We start from the raw sequence: 27,094 nt of genomic DNA, 5'->3' as shown, positions 1-27,094 counted from the left end.
GCAGAGAGAGCATGTTACCAGCCTTTGGATTTTTGCCAGCCTGGGAGGGGAGACTGACACCTCATCTAGTTTCACCCTGCGTTTATCGCCTTATGAATGGCATGGGGCATCCGTTTAGAGTTTAAGAGCCTACGGCTGTGTTGCTGTTTCTGTGAGCTGTCTGTTTATATCCTCTTTGTAGATATCCTGCTCAGAAATCTCTGTTTAAGGAAACTCCCGATTCCGGAGGCTGAGCCAGATTTGGTAGTCACAGCTCTAGCTCAGCCTGCTAATTTCCACTTGGATAGAAGTTCTCACGGAAGAAGCAGGGTTTGAGACCACAAATAAGCTCTCAGTCAGGTAGGCTGTGAAGGTAAATAGCATTCCATAGCCATTTTCACCAAAGTTTTATTTGGGTCTTATAATTGCTTCCGAAATTCATCATAATCAGTGTAAAAAAGGCAGGAGGGAGAAGGGGGTGAGCCAGTCCTGCGTAGAGAGCGTGTCACTAGAGGGCAGACTAGAGCCTGACCCGGAGTTGTGATCTCAGCTCCAGAAGCTTCTTGCTGAATGTCTCAGATGAGCTACTTGACTTCTCAAAACATAGAGTTTTCTCATCTATGAAGTGAAAGGGGTGGAAAGGAGTATTTCCTTTTGGAGTTGTGGTGAGGATACAGCAATATGAAAATGAAAGTGTTAGTCTGACTCTGTGACCCCATGGACTATAGCCTCTGTCCACGGAATTCTCCAGGCAAGAACACTGGAGTGGGTTGCCATTCCCTTCTCCAGGGGAATCTTCTCGACCCAGGGATTGAACCCCCAGGTCTCCTGCATTGCAGGCAGATTCTTTACTGTCTGAGCCACCAGCTTAAGACCTAAAGCATTTAGAAGAGCACCTCGCCTGTATGAGCACGTATGTACATGTGAGCTGCTGTTGGTGGTGGTGGTAATCAATTCACAAGCTCCTGCTGACATCAGTTTGGAAGTCAGGATAACAGAGGATGTTTTCGGGGGCCAGAGTGGCAAGCATCCACCTCCCTTCCTCCCCCTCCTTTGTCCAGACCTGCAGGGAGGCCGGGAAGCACTATCCTCCTGTGTACCCTCAGACGGGACACCGCGTGCCAATCTTCTGCCACATCCCCTATTGCAAAATAAACTAAGAAACATCCCAAACAACCCTAAATAGTTTACACCAAAGATAAGGTTTTAAAAACTTGCCTACTCTGGGTCTTGGTTGCAGCGTGCAAGATCTTTTTTTAGTTGTGGCATATGAACTCTGAACTGTGGCATGTGGGGTCTAGTTCCCTGACCCAGGATGGAACCCCAGGCCCCCTGTGTGGGGAGCATGAAGTCTTAGCCACCGGACCACAGGGAAGTCCCCGAAGAGAATGTTCAAAGGGAGTTGTCTGCACTGTAGACACCACTGACCTCTTCGGAGGAGAATCTGTGAGAGTTCTAGTGCTGACTTTGGTATAAATTTGGTATCAGTCTCATCCACCCTTTTCTTGCTCTTTTCCCCCACTCCCATCTGGGCAGCGTTGTCCTGTTCTTACAGCATCTCCTGATCTCTCCTGCTTTGGAGGAACACAGTTGGGAAGAGTTCTCACCGTGGTTTAATGTGCTGAGAGCATTGTGGTTTTGCTGGAGCTCTCAAGGGAATCACAGCATAGTTTACTGTATACATCAGCTCAGAGAACACCATCCGGTTTGTCCTTTAATGAAGGTCTTTCAGGACTTCCTGGTGGTCCAGTGGATAAGACTTTACCTTCCAATGCAGTGGGTGTGGGTTCAATCCCTGGTCAGGAAGCTAAGATCCCATATGCCTTTCAGTTAAAAATCCAAAACAAGCAACAGAAGCAATATTGTAAGAAATTAATTTGTTGTTGTCCAGTCTCTATGTCGTGTCCAACTCCTTGTGACCCCAGGGGCTGCAGCACGCCATGCCTCCCTGTCCCTCACAGTCTCCTGGACTTTGCCCAAGTTCGTGTCCATGGAATCGGTGACGCTATCCAACCATCTCATCCTCCGCTGCCCTCTTCTCCTTTTGCCTTCAGTCTTTCCCAGCATCAGCATCTTTTCCAATGAGTCAGCTGTTCACATCGATAGAGACGTAAAGAAATGAAAAGTAAAATAAGTTGAAAAATGTAGCATTTAAAAAAAATGAAAAAAAGAAAAGTCTGTGTTCACCCAGGATCTCCCTTGCCTTCGTTTCTTTTTGAAGTAGGGCCTCCGGCATCGCTCTCACTCTAAAGACGTTACTAAAACACAGTTGTTCCTAATAGAGCAGACCTTCCTGAAATGGCTCCTTTCAGCTTTGATGGGAAATGTCTTTATTTCACGTTAACTCTTTGTGGGAAGTCAGCCACCGCTTGTATCAGTTGCACCTTTGAGTGTGATGTGTCATTTTTTTCTGTGTCTTCTTTTGAGATTTGTTTAATCTTTGCTTTTTATCAGTTGACGATGATGTGTGCAGGTGTAGCTCTATAGGTTTTGATCTTTCTCAGGGTTTGAGCTTTGTTGTTGTTCTGTGGGTAGAGGTCTTTCAGCAGTGTTGCACCATTTGGGGCCATATCTCTTCACGTATTTTCCTGCCTCATTTTTTTCTCCCCTCTTCTTGTATGTGTTAGGTCACTTGGAGTAGCCCAGGGGTTTTTGGATACTCTGTTCTCTTCTCTTCTTTCTCCCATGCATTTCAGTTGGGGTGGATATTTAGCTTTACCCCTCCTCAAGTTTCCTGGTCCTTCCCTCCTCTGTGTCTAGTGTGCCTTTAAGCCCATCTAATGAGTTATGTAACGGCCCATGTTTCATTTCTAGCATTTCTCTTTTGTTAAAAAGAAATAGTTTTTATCTCTCTTCTGAAATGCCCTGTCTCTTCACACGTGTTGTATATCTGTTTCATGATCTCTTCTGACTTCCTATCATGGTTATTCTAAAGTCTCTAGTAATTTTAATGTTTGATTCATCCCTAGGACTACTCGTATTGAATGTATCTCTTGAGTCTACATGTGCTTTGTGTGAAAGAACAGTAGAGACAGAAGTGAAGCCTGTTTCCTCCAGAAAGGGGAGTGTCCCTTCTGTTTGCTGCTCGTAGGTGGGCTGCCTCGGTCTCCCCTGCAGTGGAGGTGGATCTGGACTCGGGGGGCTGCAGCTTCACTTTGCCTCACTTTGCATGTTGTCGCATGTTTTCAGGGCTGGATCTGGAATTTTCCATCAGGGTGCCTCAGGTTCTGAGCTGTCGTGGGAGTCTGGAGCTCTCTGTGTGCTACAAACACACGGCACCTTGCTCTCCTTTTTGGCTTGATGAAGGCTGGCTCTTTGGTTTGCTGGGGTCTCCTATCTGTTCTGCAGTTGTGCCTCTGGCCTCCATGCCTTGGGAGAAATCTTTCTGTCCTGGTGTGTCTCTAGCTTTTGCAGGCTGGCTGCCTGGTACTCTGGGAAAGCCCAGGTCCCTCTGGAGGAGGGGATCGTCTTCACTGCTGCCGTGAAGCAGCTGCTTTGCACTTGGCCAAAGTCCCGTGTGTCTCCGGAGTCATCCCCGAGCTCAGCTTCTTTAGCTCTAGCCTTCCTGGCTGTTCCTACACACTCAGGACAGAAGCAAGGGGAAGAAGTGGCAGGCGGGTATAGACTCGTTCTGCCACTGCGTCTCCTTGACTTTTAAATGGTTATGCCAGCCTTCATGTGGCTACTTGGTCTTCCCTGGTGGCTCAGCTGGTAAAGAATCCGCCTGCAGTGCAGGAGACCTGGGTTCGATCCCTGGGTTGGGAAGATCCCCTGGAGGAAGGCATGGCAACCCACTCCAGTGCTCTGGCCTGGAGAATCCCATGGGCTGTATAGGCCATGAGATCACAGAGTCAGACACAATGAAGCAACTTTCACTTCACTCAGTCATGTGGCTGCTAGAAATTTTCTGGTTCCTCCTCCACCTCTCTGTGGCGGGTCCCCTCCTCCTGCTGTTCCGCCACTTGGGAGGCAGCTGGGGTCACTTCCTTCTTAAGAAGGACTCTTCACTTTTGAGAACTTACCTCACTGAGGCTTCTTTGTATCCTCAGTGCTTTAATGAGTTAAAAAAATGCTACAGGTTTTTCTAGAAAACATTACCCGCACTGCTTTGTCAAAGTGAGAGTGATGGCCTGTGTGCCTGTTTCGTGGCAGCAGAGCTCAGGAGCCCCTGTGCTGCGCTCTCATTCCTCAGTCTTGCCAGAAGTTTATCCATTTTATTAGTTCTTTCAGAAAACCCCCCAATTTTTCCACTGTTGATGTTTCTCTGTGGTACTGTTGCTTTCTATTTTATTAAGTTCTCTTCTTTCACTTTGTTTTGGCTTGATTTTCTACAATTATCCCAGTTTCTTGAATAGTATACTTAGATAATTAATTGTTACGCTTTTACATATATATATATATATATATATATTTAAAGCTATGCATTTCCCTCTAAGCACAATTTTAGCTAAAACCTCTATTTTGATTTTTTTTTAATCATTTAATTTAAAATATTTTCTACTTTCTGTTGTGAGTCCCCTTTTTAGTAATGGTTTATTTGGGAATATATTGCCGCGTTTCCAAGTGTTTAGTGATTTTTTAAAAAAAAATTTACCTGATTGTTTTAAATTTCTAGTCTAATTCCACTCTAGTCACAGAACTTTAGGTCGTTTCACAAAGTAGACGTTTTGTAGACTTGACTTACTGCTCGGCATGTGGTCAAGTTTCCGATGTGCGTTCTGTGTCTACTCGTAAGGGGTGTGTGTTGTGCGTTTGCTGGGTGTCCTCTTCTACAGATGGCTGTTCGAGCACAGTCATGAATTGTCACGTGAAGACCTTTTACGTCTTTACTAATCTTTATTTTATGCGTTACTCCAAGGGAGAGACGTGGGAATATCTACCACTTTGATTATGAATTTATCTATTTGTCTTTATTATTTCCTTCAGTTTTTGCTTAATATTTTTGAGGCTGTGTTGTTTGTTACATATATAATTTAAATGGCTATATTTACTGGGAGTTAAAACCTGAAATGTTCCTCTTTCAGTGTTTCTTGCTTAAAGAATTACTCTCTGATTAATCTGTAGATTAATAATCTTCCCTAATGGTACCTTTTTGATGAGCAGAACTTGTGAAATCTGAAATCCACCATATGAAGTCTTTTACTTCTATTGATGTTTGTTGTTTATCTGCGAAGTCATGTCCGACTCTTTGTCCAACAGTAACGTGCCAGACTCCTCTGTCCATGGGATTTCCCAGGCAAGAATACTGGAGTGGGTTGCCATTTCCCTCTCCAGGGGACCTTCCCCACCCAGGAATTGAACCCGCATCTCTTGTGTCTCCTGCATTGGCAGGTGGATTCTTTACCACTGAGCCACCGGCTAAATCCTTTTTTTACTGGTATAGTCAGTGCATTTTGCATCCTGCCCCCCAAATTTTAGCATATCCCAAATCATCACGATAGAGCCTGTATTTCCTTCCAGAAGTTTTCTGGCTCTGTCCGTGTAGGCCTCTGATTCATCTGTTTTGGTTCTCAGGAACAGGATGAGATGTGGGAGTCGAGATCCATTTTCTTACGTATGTATGGTCAGTTGTCTTAGAACCGCTGAAACACCAGTTTCCGCGACGGGAAACGCACTGGTCGTGCCGCGTGCGAGCCCTTCACTGGCCCCGTGTCCCGGCTCCCCAGGTCAGGCCACAGTGTCTTGCTTGCTGCATCTTTAGAGAGAGCCTTGAAATCAGCTGTCATGTGGGTTCCAGCACGGTTCTCTGTTTTTCTAAATGATTAAAAACTTTGAAATCGTGTTTTTATGTGTAAAAGGCCAGCACTGTCATCCTAGTTTTTAATGTCGCCTTGTCAAGGCCACGTCTTCGTGCTCGAAGCAGGTGTTTTTTCCTTAAAGAACTGTCATGCAAGGAACGAGGCATATTAATCTTGATGACAGCCTGTTAGAGTGACAGAAGAGTGAAAGGAAAGCCTGGAAATCTGGAGTGTATTCCAAGAATGCCTTTAACTCATTAGGATATTTTCGGTCACGCAATTTTCCCATTTATCTGTCAAGTGGAAGTAATACTGATCAGAATGATCAAAAAGCAGACATGGAAAAGGTATATAAATGCCCCCTTAGAATTATAATAAACAGTTAAAATATATGATTTATTGGCATCACCTCTTAGGATTCCTTGCGTGAAAAGCTCTAAGAACTCTCTAACTTGAATTACTTCATAAAACAAATGCCAAGTTCCCTTATTAATATAAACTCCTGTTCTCCCATCTTGTCCTAAGCCTTTCACCCCAGGCCTTCAGTATTTTGAAACATGGCTTCAGTGCAGCAGTGAAATGTCTCTTCAGCACATCACACACACCCCTCTGTCAGGTATGAGACGCCTGGGGCCTGTGTTTGGCCAGGACATGACTTGACAGAAACTTCTTCAAGGGCAGCTGCCGAATGTGTTTCTCTCCTTTCGGTCTGCAGCTTCCATTACCAACAACTCTTGCCAAAGTTAACTGTGTGTGTGCACGTGCAGGTGTGTGTGTGTGCGTGTGCAGATGTGTGTGTGTGTGTGTCTGCAGATGTTGCAAACATGAGCCATCTCATAGAGGTCAGTCAGAAGACAAGAGCCAATATTCCCAGAAATGGGGTGGTCAGGTTTCCTACAAAAATGTGCAGAGATTGTGTTTCTGAAGATGAGGGTTCAAGTTAAAAGCAAACAAAAAATACCACAGAACATATAACAATTTGTTTTTCTTTTTTTGAAGGATTTATGATCCTGAACTTGGATCCAGTTCCCTTAAATACTTATTGAACTTCTCTGTAGATGTGGCTCTTTCCAAAAAAAGTATATTAATATAAAAACCTCCTTTGCAACTATTAAAAAAAATAGGTCAATAAACCCTTTATTTAGAACTTCTGAATTAACTCTGCAGGGGCAGCCTGGCAGTACATAGCCACCAGAGCAGAAAGTTCCATGAAAGTATAACCTGAAAGAATCCGACCGTTTGATGAAACCTGTGGAAAGAACGACCGGCTTCTGCCCGTGGATCTTTTCCACAGCGTCTTCCTCTGTGCCTGGGAGGGTAGTCACGGATAATTCCTATTGTTAAATCCTTTGGCGATGCTGAGTGGCCACGGGTAACCCCCACCAGCCCCAGGTGTGCCGGGAGCCGCCTCCATCTGCTCCCTCCGCGGGGACAGTGTAGGTTCAGGAAGGGGGAACTGAAGGCAGAAGAGGTGCAGCTGGTCTGCGCGCGATGTTGTGAGTGCGCAGATCCTGGCTTCATCAGCAGAGGCTGCTCAGTAACCGCCCCGGGCTGCAGGGGCCCAGAGACCCATCAGCTCCTCACACCTCCATCTGATGGAGAAACAGGGCCTGGTAACAGGGACAGGGGTGAGTGGAGGGGATGGTCCAGGGACCAGGAGAGAGTGGTAGGGAGGCAGCGAGGCTGCGGTGTTGCTAATGCAGGCGTGGCTTCTAGTTGATGCACACGCTCTCTCTCTCTTGTTTTAAAGACTTCCCAGCTCCCTGAGGATCTCAGGACTCCGCGTGGAGGACCGGGAGAACTGTCACGAGGCTCTGCTTGCCTCCTGCGATGGTCTAGTCTCTTGCCTTCTGTTTTTCATTCACACCTTTTTTTTTTTTTCCTCATAGAGAATTTCAAGTCGTTTATCTCTTCATTCCCTTCTCTTATTTTTCCTCTCATCAAACTCTTTTTTTAGTTGCTGTTACACGCTAGGCATTGGGAAAACCAGCCTGAGCGAGGCGGAGCCCCTTCTTTGAAAATGAGCCCAGCTTTAATAGAGGAAGCAGACCAGCGGGTTCAGGATGCTTTTGACCAGGCCCTGAGCACAGGGTGGGGCCGCCCGTGCCCGCCCGTGCCCGTGGAAACACAGCTGCACTGCGTCCCAGGATGCCCGGCCCTGAGCGCAGCGCGGGGCCGCCCGTGCCTGTGGAGGCACAGTTGCACCGTGTCTCACGCAGGAGGGTCTGAACAGGCTTCCTGGTCATGTGGGAACCAGGCTGCCCTGGAAGGGTGAGTCCTGTTCAGCCAAGAGGGGAGCACACCTCCCTGGGAGACCCCTGAGGTCTAACTGGAGCTGTGTCGATCCTCTACCTTTGGAAAAAAAAGGAAGAAAAAAGAGACAGTCGTGTTCTGCATAGAAGCTTTTGCCAGAGATAGATTTCTACAGGTTATGCTTTGTGGAGTTTAGCCTTTTAGTGTGAACTGAGTCCCTCAAGACCCTCAGGGTGTGTGTACAAGTGGACACGCGTTCACGTCTGTACCACTCGGATGGAGGAAGAGCGCACGGCAGCTGTGTCGCTGAGCTGCTGTGCTGGCCGTCGCTTTGCTCACATTCTAGGTGGGGGGTGAGGCTCACAGGGAGGCTCTGCCCTGCATCTGGAGCCCACTGGGGTTGGGGGGTGGGCTGGGATTCAGCCCTAGCTCCTGTTGGACAGGAGCCCAGGAGTTTTCCGTTGCTGCAGTGATGTCGGCATTGGTGACCACAGTCACATCTTCAGTGTGTATGAATACACGTGCAGGTGCTGGCTGAGCACCCAGGGTCCCATTTTCTCTTAATCCAACCATAAGGACAAGACAGGTTGTCTTTCTCCAAAGGAAAGAAAAAGTCTCATCCTTAGATCAAGAGAGCTTGTTCCTTGTCAGCTGAAGGCGTGATAAGCACAAGGAAGTGGGGGACTAAAGACTCATTGCAAAGACAGCAGCGAAATTAGCACGAAACAGCCAAACTGAGGGAACCTTCCCGCCGGAGACGTTCAGGAGGGGCAAGTCACCTGCTTGGTGCCCCTTTGCTGGTTTTCACACGTGAGACTCAGCAGGGAAACAATGGCAGCGAGCTCTCTGGGTTTCTTCTCTTTCTTTTTTGCCTGTTTTAGTCTCCAGTGTGGATTTCACCCCCGTTGCTTTTTCATAAAGCAGCTGAGCGGCGGGATGGCTGGAGACACCGTCCCAGCCTCCCCTCAGCTCCTGGCTCCAGTCCCAACCCCAGAGCAAGTCGAGGGGATCTGAGTGTGTCTGCTGGGATCCTGTTGCAGAGTTCCTATACAGATAGCTGGGAGTCTGGCATTGCTGTTTTTCTTTTTTCTTTTTTTGCTCAGAAGGCACTTGGGTTGAACTCAGGTTGCATCTTGGTTCCAAAAAGACTAGTAGACATTTTGAAAGCTGTGCCTGCTAGCTCCTCATTCACAGGAGTGTGAGTTGCACCAGGCCAGGAGCTTGTCTGTCTTGTTTCTTGCTGTCCTTGGTGATCAGAGCACCTTGTAGGAACTCAGGGAGGACGGAAGGGATGGGGGTGGCTGCAGGGTGGCTGTGGTTGGCAGTAGGTACCACACGGTGGTCCTCACACCTGAGGGTTTGAGCTGGGAGCACTTCCGGAGCTCTCAGCGTCAACAGTACGGGTGCTGGCAGTGATGGCGGCATCGGTGACCGCAGCCACCGTGTCTTCCTTGTATTGGTACACACGCAGGTGCTGGCTGAGGCATTTTGCACACAGGGTCACATGCTCTCTTAATTCAACTGCAAATACAAGACAGGTCATGTTGACACGCCTTCCTTTGCTAGTAAGGACCCTGAGGTCAGAGAGCGTGCGACTCGGCCACTCCTGATGTGTTTGCCTCGCAGATGGGTCTGCAGGCGCCTTCTCAGACTCTTAGTGCTTATCTTCCCTGCTTCTCCAGACCCCAGCCCCCTCCTGGCTCTGCAGAGCCCCTCCCCAGGGATCCCCTCCAGCCATGCCCACCCCCCAGTCTCTCTGCCTCTCACACAGACACTCCTCCTCCAGGCATCCTTTCCCACTCAGCTTTCTCCCTCCCTCCCTCCTGCTCCCTGCTCCTGGGAAGTGTGCTTTCCTGCTTGGCTTCTGGCTTCCGTGTCCACTGCAGCTGGACTCTTGTTGCCACTCCCCTCCTTTGGCTCCATCCTGTGTACTGACCGTGTATCTTCCCCGAAGCTCTGCCCTACTTTGTCTCTCCCCGCCCCACCCCAGACGTACCCCCTCTAGAGCCGAGAGCACCAGCCTCAGCAATGGCTCCCAGGGTCCCGCTGGCCTCTCCTGGCCCACCTCGCCACACAGCACTCTGGGTTTCCCATAAACTCTTCACATCTACCCTTTGTACCTCGTTCCCACTGCCTAGAGCCTTTTCTACTGGTTCTTCCCATGGCCACATCCTCTGGCCTTTTAGCTCAGCTTGCATCTCACATGTCATCCCAGGAAGGCCTCCCTTGATCTGAATCAGCCGCCCCTTCCTGTTAAAGACCCTTTTCTATTCTTTGTAGCGTTGGCGACTGTCTTACATCACCTTCATTTCTTGGGCAATACTCATAGTTTGCCGTGATATCTAACTTTTACTGGAGTGGAAGCCCCTTGAGGGCAGGACTCTCACGTACATCATTCCCTTCTGTATCCCAGAACCTCTGTTGTTTTCAGGATTGTCTAGACATTTGGCAAATGGCGAGTGAATGCGTGGGGCTTCCTTCCCTGGTGACTCAGCCAATAAAGAATCTGCCTGCCAATGCAGGAGACCTGGGTTCCATCCACGGGGGGAGGGAAGGAAATGGCAGCCCCCTCCAGTATTCTTGCCTGGAGAATCTCCATGGACAGAATGAATGAGTGAGAGAATGAACAAACGAATGCCTGGCCTCCGAGGCTTAACTCCAGATGGCTCTGAGCCTCGGGCTTTCCTGCCGTGCCTCTTGCCTCCCCTTCGGCCCTCGTGTAAGCATCTCTGCCGTTCTGCACTTGCCACAGGTGGTCAGGGAGATCTGCAGTGGCTGCAGCGGGCCCGCCGAGCCGGAGTGCCCTCCCCCGGCGAGCTCCCCGGTGCACAAGGTGGAGCTGGAGAAGGTAAGGGGCCTGCTTCTTTCCAGGAATTAACCTTGCAGCTGATTTAGGCCTTCCTGGAAGTTTTAACAGCACCTCTGAGAATTTCAGCATTTCTAGTTGGAAAATAAACAAACAAAAAAACGAGGCACCCCTGCTGCGCCTCTGCTTGCCTGGTAGGAAGATCGGGTCAGCTGCTCCACTGACCATGTGGTCTTCGTCCTCTCCAGCTGTAGATGCAGGAAAGGGGTGTGAAGGTGTCACAGGGTTTAAGGTGTTCAAGGCCACCGGCTGTAACAGCAGCGTGCGATCAGCAGGCAGCTCTGTGTTCTTCTGGAATACGGCTTGTGCTTCCCGAGTGTCCCTTCCCAGAGGCTTATTCCCCACAGACAGGTTGCAGCCTGCCACGCCTGCTGTCTTTCCCCGATGGTGTTCTGACAACATCCCCACCACCCACAATCCCAGCTCTTCCTCTCAGCCCACACAGTGCGAAGGAAACCAGAAGTCAACCCACAGACTGGGTAAGACATGTGCAAAAGACCTCTGCGAGAGGACTTGCATTCAGAACAGATAAAGAAGTCTCAGAAGTCAGTATGAACCAAAAATCCAATAAGAATACAGATAAAGGTTTTAATAGATGTTTCCCTAAGGATGATGACCCTTCAGGGTCCCTTGGACAGCAAGGAGACCAAACCAGTCACTCCTAAAGGAAATCAACCCTGAATATTCATTGGAAGGACTGATGCGGGAGCGAAGTACTAGTACTGTGGTCACCTGATGGCCACAGTTTGCCCGTTTGTGCAAAGATCCCGTTTCCGCGGCGAGCCCCGCTTCCCGCCCCGTGGTGTTCTGTTGGTGGCCTGTCTCCCAGGAGCGTCCTGAGCCCTCCCTGTTGACCCCTGCCCCGTGGACAGTTCCTTTCCGTCTACTCTTGTAGCCAGGGCTCTCTAGAGAAACAGAAGAGTCTGTGTGTGTATGTATACATACACATATTTTATATGTATTATAAAATATAATTTAAATATAAAATAAAATTCTACATGCAAATGAGAGACTCATTGTGAGCAGCTGGCTCAGATGATTATGGAGCCAGGTTAGGGTGATGTGGCTTGGTGAGGGAAATAGTTTATGTACTCCCAATATTTTTTCAAAATTATTTGCCAGAAAAAGTGATCGAGCACGTGTTACTGTAAGCTCAGTGAGCTTTTCCTTTGTTCTTTTAATGTTTTTAAAGCTTTTGTGGCAAACCAACCAGATAGTCTGTTCTAGCTGAGCCCTAACCACCTCCAGGTTATTGGAACGTGGCCCACATTTTCTTTCATTTTTGAGATAACATATGGCTGATCTATGATACATCACTTGGTCAGTGTGGCCGTGGTAAGGTAACTTAATCTTTTTATCCTCACAGAAACTGTCTTCAGAGAGACCAAGTTCAGATGGTGAGGGTGTTGCCGAAAATGGAATTGCTATGTGTAATGGAAAAGAACAAGGTGAGTTCTGTTCATGCCAAAAATATATAAACCAAAAAAAAAAAAAAAAAAACCAACTCCAAAGCAGAAGCATGGCGACCAGGTCTGTAAGCCCTGATCATGTAGGCAACGCCCTCAGTAGTCTAGTGATGCAGGTATCGCCGTCCCATGCTACACAGACCGGAATCCAGAGGTTAGCACTGTTTCTCCGGGTCTTCATTTTAGTGCCGCCAAGCCTTGGTCTAGGCCTTCTCTTTTTTGTCTGGGTATGTTCCCTGCGTGAATTTATTGTATTTTTGTGTGTGTGTGTATGGGGTTGGGGGGGTGGGCGCTGTGCCTCTTGGCTTATGGGCTCTTAGTTCCGATCTGAACCAAGATTGGCCCCTGGCAGTGAAGGCTCCCACGTTCTAACCACTGGGCAGCCAGGGAACTCCCTGGTCCTTGTGTTTTACTCACAGCAGGCTACTTCCTCACCTGATTTATCACCGGGACAGGTTTGCATCAGGGGTGGGGTGCCAGCATCTCGCTGGGAGATGTGGTTCGGGGGGCGAGGAACCTCATGTAAGTGGAGTAGTCTAGTGTTTGTCCTTCTGTGGCTGGCTAACTTCGCGTGGCATGGCGTCTTCAGGGCTCATCCCCATTGCGGCAGGCGCAGGACTCCCTTGTTAAGGTTGGATAGAATTCCCTTGTGTGGGTGGACCACGTTTCCTTCTCTGTTCATTCACCGATGGACATTTGGGTGGCCTCCACTTTTTGGCTATTGTCAGTAATGCCACTGTGGGCATGGGGGTGCAAATACTGATTTTTATTTTTTCCCTAAAGTCAACTTTATAAAGGTGTAAGTCACACATTGTCATATTCAGCCTTTTTGGCATATGACAGACACATACATGTAACCTGCATCTCAGTCAAGACGTAGAACACCGCTGTCACCCCCAAGATGTTCCCTGGCAACCACTGACCTGTTTGCTGTCCTCGAAGCGGAATCACACAGGGTGCAGCCTTCCAGGTCTGGCTTCTCGCTCCATGTATTGTGATTGGGGCGGATCCACGTGCTGAGTCAGTTGTCCGTTCTTTTTCTAGGCTGAGAGGATTCCAGTGTGGACGGACCAGTTAGGTATCCACTTCCCGACTGGAGAATAGCTGGGTTGTTTCCGGGTTTGAGCGGTGTATGAGTGAGGCTGTTGCAGACGTCCATAGCAGGCTTTCGTGTGAGCATGTAGCGTCTTCATTCTTTGGGCTGATACCTCGGGGAGGGGCTCTGCAGCTGCCGGCGCTCATGCCTCCTCACCAGCCTTCCATTGTCATCTTTGTTTTGTTCTTTTTACTTTGGCCATTTTAATAAGTGCCGTGCAATTGTGCCTTTAGAATGCATTTTCCTGTGACCAACAATGTTGAACAGTTTTAAACATTTTTTTGCCAACTGTGTATTGTCTTTAGTTGTTCAGTCGCTCAGTTGTGTCCAGCTCTTTGCGACCCCGTGGACTGCAGCACGCCAGGCTTCCCTGTCCGTCACTATCTCCTAGAGCTTGCTCAAACTTATGTCCATTGAGTCAGTGATATCATCCAACCCCCTTCTCCTCCTGCCCTCAGTCTTTCCCAGCATTGGGGTCTTTTCCTATAAGTCAGCTCTTCACATCAGTAACCACAGTACTAGCGCTTCACTCCCACATCAGTCCTTCCAGTGAATATTCAGGGTTGATTTCCTTTAGGAGTGACTGGTTTGGTCTCCTTGCTGTCCAAGGGACTCTGAAGAGTTATCATCTTTCGGGAAACATCTATTAAAACCTTTATCTGTATTCTTATTGGATTTTTGGTTCATACTGACTTCTGAGACTTCTTTATCTGTTCTGAATGCAAGTCCTCCCTCGGACGTCTTTTGCACATGTCTTACCCCAGTCTATGGGCTGACTTCTGGGTTCCTTCGCACTGTGTGAACTGAGAGGAAGAGCTGGGTTTGTGGGTGGGGGGAATGTTTTCCCTGTGCACGGCCAGCCTGGTCTCCGCTCCCCGTGAGCGATTCTGCCTGCCCGGCTCTCCGCGCTCTGTCGCTGGAGCAGGGGACTGGTGCACAGACGTCTCCTGGCTCAGAAAGGAAGTCGCCGTAAACGGAGGAGCAGTCTACACCAGTGAGAATCCTGGAGCCCAGATCGTCTGGGCTGTTTCGATGGCATGGTCTACCCCGAAGGGTCATGACCTCGGCCTCGGCCCACGAGGTTCTCAAAGTCTGTTGTTTCTGTGTGTAATTTTAGTTCTTTGCGTCGGAAGTTGTTCAGTGGAAGGTATCATCTCTGGCTTCACAGGGCACATTATGTGTCATCAGAGCCAGGAAAGCTATCTTTAAGTTCTGCCCTGAAATGGGACAATGTACAATCTCAGGGTTCCTGTTCAGACGCCAAGGCTCAGTGGGTACTGCTGTGGCTGGTCTCTTTCCTTGTTTGCCATTTCCTCCCCTAGGGTCCCTGCCTGAAATTAGGTTCTGCAGAATGGTATTGTATGTCTGGACATACAGGTCAGTGCCTGTGTCTGCATCTGACGGTCTTGTTTCCTTTTAACAGGACCAGCCTTCTCTGCTCCGTCATGGTGACCTTGGTTCAGACACTTCTGCCTGGCAGGAAACTTTGCATATAGTCAGACCCCCAGTGGATAGCCACTGAAGGAAGCTAATGGCTTAAGTACATCCTGACCTGCTCCCGGAGCTTTTATCCTTGCCGCACACTCTTGGCCAATTTGTTGAGAAATTCCAATAAAGCCCCTTTGATCCCAGCCATGTCTCAGCCCAGACAGATTTCTCTGCAGGCTGCGTGGAGGAAATCCCGAACTCCTGCAGCTTCCCCAGAATGTTAGACTCTCAGCTGAACACGGACACGAGCCAGACTCTGTGACCAGAGCCACAGGGATTGACTCTAAACTCTGGCTTCTTCTTTCCAGGTGTCAGGCCCCGGCATATAATGAACCAGTATGGTGTGATTTTGGGTAAATTAGTAGAGTTGCTACTGATACTCCAGCTAACGTACGAAAAGAGAATTGAGTCCCTGGGGCTGATCTGTGTGGAAGCAACAGTTGTCCCTAACTAGCCCTGCATGCGTTTACCATTTAATCACGGGCTAATGAGTCTGTTGGTGGACTCAGCAAGTGCTAAGTCGCTTCAGTCATGTCCAACTCTCTGCGACCCCATGGACTGTAGCCCACCAGGCTCTTCTTTCTGTCCATGGAATTCTCCAGGCAGGAATACTGGAGTGGATTGCCATGCCCTCCTTAGGGGATCTTCCCAACCCAGGGATCGAACCCACGTCTCTTAAGTCTCCCGCACTGGGAGGTGGGTTCTTCACCACGACCGCCACCTGGGGAGCCCCCAGGTGGCATTAGCGGCAAAGCAAGTGAATAGTCTGATGGTATTGCCCATGTCCCCACTCCTCCCACCTGACTAGACGTCAGAACACCTAGACTCTCACTGGTGTAGGGTAACCGAGAACTGCCCGGGTTTATGACGTTCGTGGCTTCAAAATGCTGACAGTGCTCACCGCCCCCTCCCTGCGCCCTTCCCCAGCTTCACAGTGACGCTGTCTGGACTCTGTGTCTCCTCCATGAGGTCAGTGCGTGCAGAGTTCTGCGTTGCTGGGTCTTTCCTCAGAGCTGCACTTCCTGTGTGAGTACCATCCGCAGAGTCTTGTTCAGTCAACGTATTTTTCATTCCTACAGCTTTGGCTCTTTCTTCCAAGGATGGCCTCCCTTCTGCTTTTGCAAAAACAAAAACAAAAAATCAATCCATGGGCTTTCAGAGAATTAAAGGTCCTTGCTAACGCCTTTTCTTTGTAGTCGAGTCCAGCAAGAGCTTTCCCAACAGTAGCAAATCCTCATCAGAATGGAAGTCAGTCTGATGACTCAGCTTTCTCAGGCATCACCTAGCAGGGAATGACTGATTCACGCTCCTGAGCTTTGCAGGAGGCGCCTTCAGAGCACAGGGTGCCCTCGCTGAGAGGACCTTATCAAAGCTTAGCTTGAGTGGGACTCTGGTGAAAGATTGTCTCGACGCTCTTGAGAAACCACGAAGAAGGGTCACCCACCACTGCTTTTCACTTTGGGTTTGCTAGAACTGAAATCAGTGGTTCTGGCATTCCAACCAGGGATTCCATGTCTGATGGCAGCTGGGGAGGGGCTGTGCCTTCAGATCAGGGATGGAAGCAGGTTCCTGGTACTTTATTTTACAGGGGGTTGTGTGCAGTGGGAGAGCGTAAGGAGGGGTCAGAGTGGCCACCCCGTGTTCTGTGTTGCTAACATGACCTGGTCCGTGTGAGACGGCACAGAATTGCTTCTCTTAGTTCAGGCTGCCCGCCGTAACGAGATGCCACAGGCCGTGCGGCTGAAACGACAGAGACGCGTTTCTCACCGTCCCGGAGGCCAGAAGCCCAGGGTCCAGGTGCTGTCAGTGCTGGCTGCCAGTCGTGGCCCCCTTGCTGGCTTGCAGACGGCCATCCCCTCACTGGGTCCTGAAGTGGCCTTGCCTCCCATCCCATGAGGACGCCAATCCTGTTGGACCAGGGCCCCACCCTTAGACCTCACCCAACCGTCAGTGCTTCCTGAGGGGCTCGTCTCCAAATACAGCTGCACGGAGGTCAGGGCTCACCCCTGTGTGAGACGTGGGGAGATGCAGGCATCGTCCGCCGTGCCGTTTGCCCTGTAGTGTGGCTTCTTGCTCAGCTGCACCGTGGCTCCTGCCCTCAGACGCTGTTCACTGTCCTTTCTTCTTGGAGAGGAAGTCAGGGTTCAAGCACAGGGACTGACCTCAGGGACCTCCCTGAGTCGGGGCGGGGAGCGGGGAAAAGGGGCACGGAGCCCAGAGGAGGCTGGGCCTGGCCGTTCCGCACGTGGGGTGGGTGGCAGAGTGGAACCTGTGGACGGGGGGCCCCTCTGCCCCACTGAGCGGCCAGCGTTGGGGAAGGAGGTAGTGAGTGCCTCCGCTTGAGGAGGGCGGATGTAGCAATCAGGCTGACGGTTTATAAGCTCACCTCCGCGTCCTCTTTCTCTGCTGATCCTGTGTAACTGTGTGCTCCGTCTCTGGGCAGAGGGCCACTGAAGGAATTCTTGACTTTTGTTGCCTTTGCAAAGGGTCTGTGCCACCCTCTGGGTTGCAAATGGCGGGATGAGGGGTCCTCCTGGAGAGGCCTGGGAAGGGGCTGTTGGGAGGGGTCTCGGGAGTCAGTGATGGCGTCTGGCCTTGATGCCCTGGGGGCCTCTGGGGCCCTCCCAGCTTATCCACACCAAGCAAGGCTGTACCTGAGCCGCCTGGAGGCTCGGTGTCCTGCGAGGCCCTTGGCTCCAGGATCAGACATGGAATAGCCCCCGGTGACGGCTCACTTCCCAGAGGTGCTATCGGTCCTGGAGGATCCTCTGTGTCCACCCCGGTCTGCACCTGGTCCCCACCCTGTGACTCTGTCGGAGGTTGTGGACCAAGCCCGCAGGGGCTGGAGAGAGCAGATGGCCGGCTCGGGTCAGGCACAGGAGAGCAGCTGGCGGCCAGCGCTCAGTCTGCCGGGGGGCCCGGGGCCGTGGTCAGCCAGGCACGTTGGTCCTCACGCATGGCCACTGGGTCTCGGGCCCTGCCCCCACCCGCCGTCACTCTTGGGTTCAGAGTGGCTAGACCTTCCAGTTTTCCAGGGGAAGCCAGAAGTGATCTTTGTGCAAAACAGTCATGAGCTTTATGCACACAGCTGAGCTCTGCCGGCCAGACAGAGCCCACGGGGCTGGGGCTGGGATGCGAGCCCGACAGGTCGGTGAGGGCCTGGCCGAGGCTCCCTGAGGACCGCCCCCGCCACCTGCCAGACTGCGGCCCGTGCGGCCCAGGATGTGGGCGTCCAGCCTGCCTTCTGTCCCTTCTGGCGCCACAGGCTCTGCGAGAGCTGATGCTCTTCCCGCCCGGACGGCTCTGCACAGGGTTTCTGCACAGACGCTGCCGTGTGTTCAGCGCCTGTGCTTCCTGACCCCTCGGTCTCTCTGCCCTGCAACCCCGCCTCAGGTCTACAGAGGCCTTGCCGTCGTGAAGCCTCCCCCAGGGGTGCGTGAGGGTGTGTGCACGTGTGTGTGAGCTCGTATGTGCGTGTTCAGCCCCCTCTAGAACACAGGCTTCCTGGGAGCTCCTGTTTGTGCTGTGTTTCCTAGACTCTAGAATCACAGACACAAAGCAGGTACTTGATGAGTGAAAATTCAGGGAAAGAAAGTTGGCCACGACGCATGCTTTATTTTGATGGGGTTTTTTTCCCATTAAAGTCTACCATTGAAACATGCCTTTTTGTCATCATCTTTTTTCTTCACAGTCAAGAGGAAAAAAAGTTCCAAATCAGAGGCCAAGGGAACCGTGTCTAAAGTCACTGGGAAAAAAATCACCAAGATCATCGGTTTGGGAAAGAAAAAGCCGTCGACGGATGAGCAGACCTCCTCGGCAGAGGAAGACGTGCCGACGTGCGGTGAGACGGGGGCGGGGCCTGAGTTGCCAGATCCGCCCCTTCCCTGAGCACGGAGGCCCTCTGCGGGCGGCCTCTGCATTGCGTTTGTCTGAGTCTCATTGGTTGGGCTCGTGATCGGTTAAGCTGGCGGCTGCACAGAGTCGGACACGACTGACGCGACTTAGCAGCAGCAGCAGCAGCAGCTGGGGGAACGGATTATACTTTTACTGCTATTGTTTTTTAAAATTTTTTTTTTTTACCGCTTATTAATGAGGCCTTTGCAAGGGTTTGAGATATCTCTGAGGTTCTCTCAAGATGAAAAACAGAGTCTCTGTTTGATCCCATGAGGCTCTCCCAAATTCCTTTTAAGCGACTTTAGAGGGAAATATGTATGTGTCCGGTTGGCCAGCAGAGGCGTGTCAGGTGTGTAACAACGTTTACACAATCCCCAGAGGCTCCCCACTTAGCCTGAAGCCCTGCAACTCAGCTTTCAAGGGGCGCTCTGCGCCTCAGACTCAGTCGGGCTGGCTGACCCCCTCTCCCCTCACCCGTCTTGGTCCAGTAAGAGGTCTCTAGGCAGCCCTTGTTGTCGAGGCCGGGGAAGCACCAGGGAGGTGGTGGTGCTGGCCGAGACTCCCCTACTGCCCCTGCTTGGCTGGGCCAGGGCACGGGAGAGGAATCTGCAGAGAAAACCACGTCCGGTTTAGTGGCAGAGGGTTGGCCTGAAGCAAGGAGTCACAGAGACGAGTGTGTGACGACTGACTTGTGGTCACAAACCCAAGGGGAAACCAGGTCAGCCACGGGAGAGTCTGGCAGGGACGTGGCCTAGACGGGGCGGTGTCGGGGACCACCTCCCTGCAGAAGTGGGACTGTCCGTGCTCGCTGTTTCCTAGGCAACCACGCTCCCAAGTTAGGCGACTCTTCTAAGCGGAAAGTCTTCAGAGGCTGAAGGATGGGTACTCGCTCTTTAAGGAAACGGGGAGTGGGCCGAGCTTTTCCGTGGCCGTGGCTCGTGGGCTGCTGTCCATCGGTGCCAGCGCTGCGACGCCTGTGTGCGTGCTCCCTGTTCCACCCCTCTCTCCCCCGTCTGGCCAAGCCTCTCCTGTCCAGGTGTCAGATTATGTGGGGATGCCAGAAAATAAACAGCTCTTAGATGCTGCCCGTTGGTGCCCAAGTTGGGCCCCCCGCACACAAAGATAACTTGATTGAGCAGATATCCCATCCCAGGGCGTGGCTTGTGCTGAGAGGGCGGCGTGAGCCAGAGCCGCGTTGGTCGGGAGGAGGGGTCGATTGTAGAGTGCGGGGCAGGTAGGCTTGGGGTGGGGGTGCCTCTCGAGGGGAGGGCAGGGTGGGTTCACAGCTTGCCCCTGGCTTTCACAGATGTGGTCCTGAGAAGTCATGGTACGCAGGAAGCCCCTGGGCCGTTGTGCAGAGTGCGTGTGGAGCGGAAGACAGCAGGCAGGCAGTGGTGGGGCCTCGCCGGGTGGAGGCGTCACCTTGGGAAGGCCCCTGTGAGGCGGCCGTTCGTGGGTTGAGCTGGGAGGGGAGCCACTCCTTTTGTGACCCCCAAAAGGAGACCAGGGGTCTGGGAGCGCCTTGCACACAGAGGTCCTGAGCTTGGCTCTTGTCAGACAGTCGGGTCACAGAAGCGAGTGCACTGACCCACGTTCTTTGCACGGAGCACGCCTGCCCTGCAGAAGCTAAGCTGGTGGGCAGAGCTCGTGGGAGGATGCGGGGAGGGAGCATTGTTGATGCCAGGGCCATGCCCTCTGCCTTCCTGGAGCAGCTCACAGCCCTGGCGGCTGGGCTGGTTTCCTCTTAGGTTGCCTCTGGAACCACGATGGGAGTTCGAGGGTAAGGTGGGAAACGGGAATTTTCCAACAAAAGGGGATTACTGTTTAGCTTTGTGTTTTGTTGTTGTTGTTGTTCTCAAAACTGCTCTAGGCCAGTGGAGGAAAGAGGTTCTTTCCTGAGAAATGTTGGTATGGAAGGCGACTTGGCCACTTGAGCTCCAGGCCGCTTGCTGTGCCGGAGGACGCTGAGCTGAGGAAGGCTGTGGGGGTCGCCTTGAGCCACCCAGGGAGCTGGGGGCAGGACAGGGCTGGCCCGCGGGCCTGTCTTGCAGCCCAGGTCTGCTGCACCCACTCCTGTCCCTCCCAGGGCTTGCCACCTCCGTGACTTCTGTTAGCTGCTGGGGGGTGCGTGCTGGACGGCGCAGTCGCATTGAGGCAGAGTCGTGGGGGTCTGTAGCTCCGTGTGGGTTTCCACCAGTCTCTGAGTGGACACCTGTCACCTGTACTAAGGGAACACCCTCTGTCCACATGGTCTTAAAATGATCATCCAGTTCTTGGCTTGCACGGGAGAGGACTCTGCACAGAAACCCAGGGGCAGGGTGACTGTTCCATGATGTTAGAACTGCTGCAAGGCCTCAGGCAGGAGAAACCACTGGATGAAGGCTCCCCGCCCATCCTGCCCTTGGAGACTCCACAGCTGCTCTCCTTGCAAGCAGGAAGGGTGGGGCCGCTCTGGGGACAGGGGACTCTCCCGGGGAGGAGGCAACTGGGAGCTGAATTGAGATCTCTTCCCTGGCCTCCGGGTGCACCAGAGGAATGCCTGCGGGTAGGAGAGGGTTCTCTGCAGGTCCACACAGCCTGGCTGGCCGCGCTCCCACCCCCCACCGGCTCTGCCCGACCCGCCCAGCTCTCCCTCCCCCTCAGTCGGTGGGCACTATGCCAGCATCAGCCAGGTCTGCTCTACAGTCACTCAGCCGAGCTGGTCCAAGACAGGCACATGGGCCCCTGAGCAAAGACGGCCGTGTCCTTTGCCCGTCTCCAGTGCTCAGGGTCCCAGCGTTGTCCTCACTGTGTAAGCTCAGCTGTGGTTCCCAGGAGATGTGCATTTCGCCTCTTTCTTTCTTCTCCACTCCGTTTCTGTCTGTCTGGGCCAGCCCCCAAGCCTCTCAGCTGCCCACCTTCTCCTCCTCTGGACCCCTGCAGGCCACCCAGTGGGAGTTTTGAACCCTTGGACTAATGACACTAATTGCGTCATCCTGTGCTGAGTCAGCTGAGGGCCTCTGACAGTCTTGTCTCAGTTGGATTTTCCACCTTTTCCCTCTAAGTTACTAGATGAAGATGCAGGTTGAATTCACCCCCCTGCCCCCACTTTTATCCCCAGCGTCAAGCAAAGAGCCTGGGATACAGCACCTCAGTAAACACTTGTAGAGTGAATGATTACCGTAAGCAAATTGCAGCTTCTCTGAGCCTCAGGTTCCCTTCCTGTGAAATGGGCTCATACTTAAAATTACTTTGTTTTGCTTAAAATTGAAGGTAAAATTATGAAACATTAGGCACATTGCCTACTTCACAATTTACGCTCAGTAAGTGGTCTCTATTATTCATTTGTTCGCCTGAGAAAAACCTAAGCGTGCCGACATAGCCAGATGGAAGACTGACACAGATAATGTCTACACTAGGAAGAGAGAAACTGATGAAAGGGAAGTTCCCTAGGTGCCAGGATGGAGGGCTTCCTGGAGGCAATGTAACCTGGACAAGTTGGAAGGACTTCCTGGTAATTTCTCAGGCCCCTCCCAACTCTAATGTTTGGTGACTCTGATGTTTTCAGCAGCAGAGTTGTCGGTGAATGTGCAGGAAGGTTATATGTCTCACTTTTTATCGTAATCCAGGCACAAAAGATCAGGCGACATTCAGTGGCGGGGGAGGGGGGCGGGAGGCATTCTTGGTGTCTATCACCATGTCAGGGGCATCTGGAGCTCTTGGGCCCGTGCGCCCACTGGAGGGCATGCACTTGGGGCAGAGGGAGGGTTCTGGCGTCAGTGTCTGTGGGGCCAGGGTCAGCTGTCGGCAGCGTCTGGACGTCTGGTCTCCCCTCCCGCCCTCCCGCTTGCAGCCCTTGTCGCTCCTCGACTGCCCTGTTCCCCTCCGCCAGTTACAGATGGAGGCCTGCAGAGATGAGAGGAGCAGTGGAAGTCCCCACAGACGTGTGCCCATAGCACAGAGATCCCCTGGGCAGCGCCACCCTTCCCCATCCAAGAGAAGGAGGCAGTGGATACTGGGCCCCCTTCAGCCAGGCCTCCCTGCCCGCCCTTCTGCAGCAGCTGGGACTCGGGAGCCACCTGGTCCACACACAGCGGGATACGCGGGCGCCTGCAGCTGCCCCCTCCTCCTGAGCCCAAAGCTGTGCCTGTCGGGTCGGCCTCAGTCCGTCATGGAACCGCGCACACGCTCGCCACCACGCTCTTGTAAGAAGCCTTAAAGAGTTCTTTCTTTAGGATTTGGAGCAAAGATAGTCTCAAAACATCAAACGGAACTTTGTGAATTGTTCAGATACAGTAACTTCTCACCGTGACATGATAAGTGGGAACAAACAAGCAAGAAAAATCAAAGGATTCTGGCATTGCCTTACTGGCAGGGCATTGAAGTGACCAAGGCCAGCCTGTGCCCGGCCCTGGCTGCCCCTTGGTGCCCCCTGGTGGCGGGTGTCTGCTCGGGCTGACTGTCTCGGGGTGGATGGGTCCTGTGTTGGCAGCAATCCCGTCACAGACTGGCCGTGTGTGTGTGCACGTGTGTGCTCTGTGTGTGTGCGTGTGCTGTGTGTGTGTGTGGTGGTGGAGTGGGGGGTGGCAGCAATCCCATCACAGACTGGCCGTGTGTGTGTGTGTGTGTGTGTGTGTGTGTGTGTGTGTGTCTGCCTGTCTGTGTGTATGGGATGTGTGTGTCTGTCTTCCTCTGTGTGTGTGTGTGTATCTGTCTGCCTGTCTGTGTGTGTGGGGGGAAGTGTGTGTGTGTGTGTGTGTGTGTGTATATCTGTCTGCCTGTCTGTGTGTGTGGGGGGGTGGGGGGGTGTGTGTATCTATGTGTGTGTGTTTGTCTGCCTGTGTGTGTGTGTGTGTGTGTTTGTATCTGTCTGCCTGTCTGTGTGTGTGGGGGTGTGTGTGTGTGTGTGTGTGTGTGTATCTGTCTGCCTGTGTATGTGTGGGGGGGTGGGTGTGTGTGTCTATGTATGTGTGTCTGTCTGCCTCTGTGTGTGTGTGTGTGTGTGTATCTGTCTGCCTGTCTGTGTGTGTAGGGGGGTGGGTGTGTGTGTCTGTGTGTGTGTGTCTGTCTGCCTGTGTGTGTGTGTGTCTGTGTGTGTTGGGGGGGAGTGGGAAGAAGACTCCTAGGGGACACGGGGCCTGCCCTCTGGCTCCAGAGGCCTCAGATGGGCCGCCTGCCGTGTCCCTGCGTGGCCTCTCCCCGCCCAGGAAGTAGAAATGTGGGCCGCCTCTTGGGAGCGGCTGGTGAGCCCGGCAGGGAGGCCATGAGCCAGATGTGGGCTCGTTTCCGTGGCGCTTGCTGTTTACAGAGACAGGCCTCTTACCCACTTTGGTTCTCATTTCGCTTTTCCCTTTTGGGCACTGTAACTAAAGATGAGGCAGGCGTTAAAATATGGTAATTGCCTGTGAAGTCACGCTCTAAGTAAAGTGTGAATCTGTCCAGTGTAATCATTCCTCCTGTGACTCGCATGTTGAGAAATTCATAGCATTTGGTGACTCGGTCAGGAAGGCGGGCCCCTTCACCGCTCCAGGCGTTGGGTCATTCTCTTGGCAGGCTGGGCGTGCTCAGAAGCTGCGACACACCCCGCGTGCACACACACACACCCCTCCCCAGCCCTGCGCCGGGGACAGGTGTGCCCGTGTGGCGATTCTAAACTCTGGAAGCCCTGCGGAAGGCCAGAGGAGTCCTGTCACTGCTCCTGACAAGGCAGACGTGCTTAAAGTCCTCCAGACACCTTTTAGCGCCTCCTCCCTCCCCGCCATCTTCTGCGTCAAGGCCAGGTCCCTGTAGTAGCGTCTGAGGTTCCCTGTGACCAGGTTCCTAGACGTCCCAAGTCTTAGTTTGCCATGCTCCCCGCTTCTCCAGGCCTGAAGAGCTCCCCACACCTCTCAAGGCCCAGGTGAGGACATGCCCTGGGTACGCGTGAGCCTGCACTCTGCGGGCCCTAGGGTGGCGGGGTGGTCGCGCCCGCCAGTGCCCTGTGCCCCAGAGCCCTTGCAAAGGTGTGCCCAAGCAGGCTCAGGTAGCTGAGGCCGCCGCAGGCTTCAGCTTATTTCTTCTTAATCACACACACTGTCTGCTGTCCGCCAGCCATCCTGTGTGTCCGTTCACACCTGGACGCACACACGGTGGCTCCGGTTGGCAGCTGTTTCCATACAAGTCCAAAGACAGGCCTTCCGCGTGACTGATGACTTGCAGGTGATATCAGAGAGACAGTAAATAGCTCTAATAGCCACCCCTTGGATGTCCAGGTATTATATTTGACTGTATGTTTTAAGGAGAGCTTACAAAAGAATGTGTGTCAGAACTGGGCCACTTACAAATACTGCTTCCCAGATGAAAACCGCAGCTCTTTCTCTGCCGTCTTTGGCTCTCTGAAGAACTTCAGGTGGGTCTTTGCTGGGAGGCCGTGAACAGGATCAGGCATGACCTCCCTCCTCCCCTTTGTGAGCTCGGCTTCCCCAGCCTGTCTTCACGCCCCTTCAGTGTGTAAAATGCAGGGGGCTTTGAGTCCCAGGCCCTTGAGCTGGTACTTGCTTCTCCATTTTCTCTGTAATTTTATAGATATGGCAGCTCGTGTCGCAAAACAGTTCCAGGTGCCCTTTAGGGTAATATGTTGGGAGGACTGACATCACATTCAGGAATGGGGACGTTTAAGTACTGTTAAGTGTCTCCCTAGTAAACTCTGAGCCATTATTTATAGTAATATTTATACGGAAAATAGGAAGCACCATTCTGGGCCCTGAAAATACGTTTGTTTTTTTATTTTCCTTGGTTTTTGCCTTTATAGTGTTGATCCGTTGCTAATAAAGTGTGTAAGGTGTCGAAGAGAAAAGAAGCAAAAAGCATGGTCCAATTTGCCTTTTGGGGGAAGACGTTTAAAAGTAACGGGGGTCAGAAAGGATGCATTTATTTAAAATCTACTCATTCATCTTTTGGCTGCGCTGGGTCTTCGTTGCTTTGTGCAGGCTTTCTCTCGCTGAGGCGAGCAGGGACTGCCCTTCATCGCCGTCACGGGCTCCTCGTGGAGGTGGCTTCTCGTGGCAGTGTTGCATGAGGACACCTTCTCTTGTTGCATAGCATGGGCTCCAGGCGCTCAGATCTCAGCAGCTGCAGCACGTGGTCTCAGTGCTTGCGGTTCGCAGGCTCTAGAGCACAGGCCCGGTCGTTAATGGCCGCGGGCTCAGCTGCTCTGGGGCACGTGGAGTCTTCCCAGACCAGGGAATGAACCTGTGTCCCCTGCACCGGCTGGCAGATTCTTAACCACTGCACCACCAAGGAAGGACCCTCTTTTTTGAGCTGCACGCATGTGTGATTGTGCATGTGTGTTTACATGTGTGTGCACATGTGTATGTGTGTGTACGTGTGTGTATGAGTCGAGAGAGCAGCTGGATAACCTAAGGAACCCTTGGTTCTCTTCTTCCTCCTTGACCTGCCTTCTGCACGCTGCTCTCCTCACTGCCTCCCTCTCGCGGGCACAGCCCTGTAGACGGGCTAGAAGTCGCTGGCACCCGGTGATATCTGTTATTTTGTTCCTTGTTACTTGTAGAAAAATGCATTGTATGTTTGTGGCAAATGAAAATGATCGGTTACTAGTATTTGAGGAGATTAAAACATGATGACAGCTCTTCTTGTAATTCCACCCCATTCCATCTGTCCTGCGCTGATACGGGGCAGCCCCAGAGACATGGATGGCGGGTTTCCACGTGCGTCAGACCCAGACCCTCAGACCTCAGCAGATCCTCCCGTCAGAGGGCCGAGGAAGGGCGTGTCTGTTCTCTGGGCAGGAGTCTCGTCCTGAAGACCTGCCGTCATCTGCTGGAATCCTTCCAGCGGTGGGAGCTCCCCACCTCCCTAGGCCGCCTGTTTCCCTTCCCTTTGCAGATAGTTTCATTCCTCCTGGGAAGCCAGAATCTGCTCCCTGGGGGCTTTTGCCCTAGCTGTGTCATCTGCAGCTACTTGGAATGAACCTGGACGCTCTCCTGGGTGAGGCCCCTTCAGCTTTTTGAGCACAGGTCCAGGGGGTTTCTGAGTCTCATCCCACACTCAGGGATGAGTGTGGCCTCATCCCTGCTCTCCTTCCACCCACTGATGCCTCAGCGAGCTGTCACACGCCTGGTCGGGCTCTGGGAGCTGGTGCTCAGCATGCAGAGCGTCGGGCTCCGGGGAGGCCTGAGCATCCCGGCCCCCAGAGCTGATGGGGGCAGTCGTCTCCTGCTGGTGGCTCCTCTCATCCCCAGCAGCCTGCGCTCGCAGGTGTGCTACGTGCGGGGTGTGTTCCCTCCTCGCGGCCGCCTCGGGGGCCTCCCTCCCAGGGACTGACGGCCGCTGTCCT

The 27,094-nt window shown here is 52.3% G+C and overlaps 1 protein-coding gene across 3 annotated transcripts in view; it reads left to right on the top strand.

Moving 5' to 3' along the window:
• AFAP1 (actin filament associated protein 1) overlaps nucleotides 1-27,094 on the top strand; it is a 151,154-nt gene that overhangs the window by 89,075 nt on the left and 34,985 nt on the right. For all 3 annotated transcript variants that reach the window (XM_018049777.1, XM_018049776.1, XM_018049778.1), the window contains exons 7-9: nucleotides 10,723-10,818; nucleotides 12,203-12,284; nucleotides 18,578-18,727. In XM_018049777.1, the coding sequence (XP_017905266.1) occupies nucleotides 10,723-10,818; nucleotides 12,203-12,284; nucleotides 18,578-18,727 (328 nt within the window). The remainder of the gene's footprint in view (nucleotides 1-10,722; nucleotides 10,819-12,202; nucleotides 12,285-18,577; nucleotides 18,728-27,094) is intronic.

The sequence above is a fragment of the Capra hircus genome, chromosome 6 (genome assembly GCF_001704415.2).
Source record: "Capra hircus breed San Clemente chromosome 6, ASM170441v1, whole genome shotgun sequence".
Taxonomy (NCBI): Eukaryota; Metazoa; Chordata; class Mammalia; order Artiodactyla; family Bovidae; genus Capra; species Capra hircus.
The sequence above is the reverse complement of the archived record's forward strand: the minus strand, read 5'-3'. Positions and strand labels throughout refer to the sequence as shown.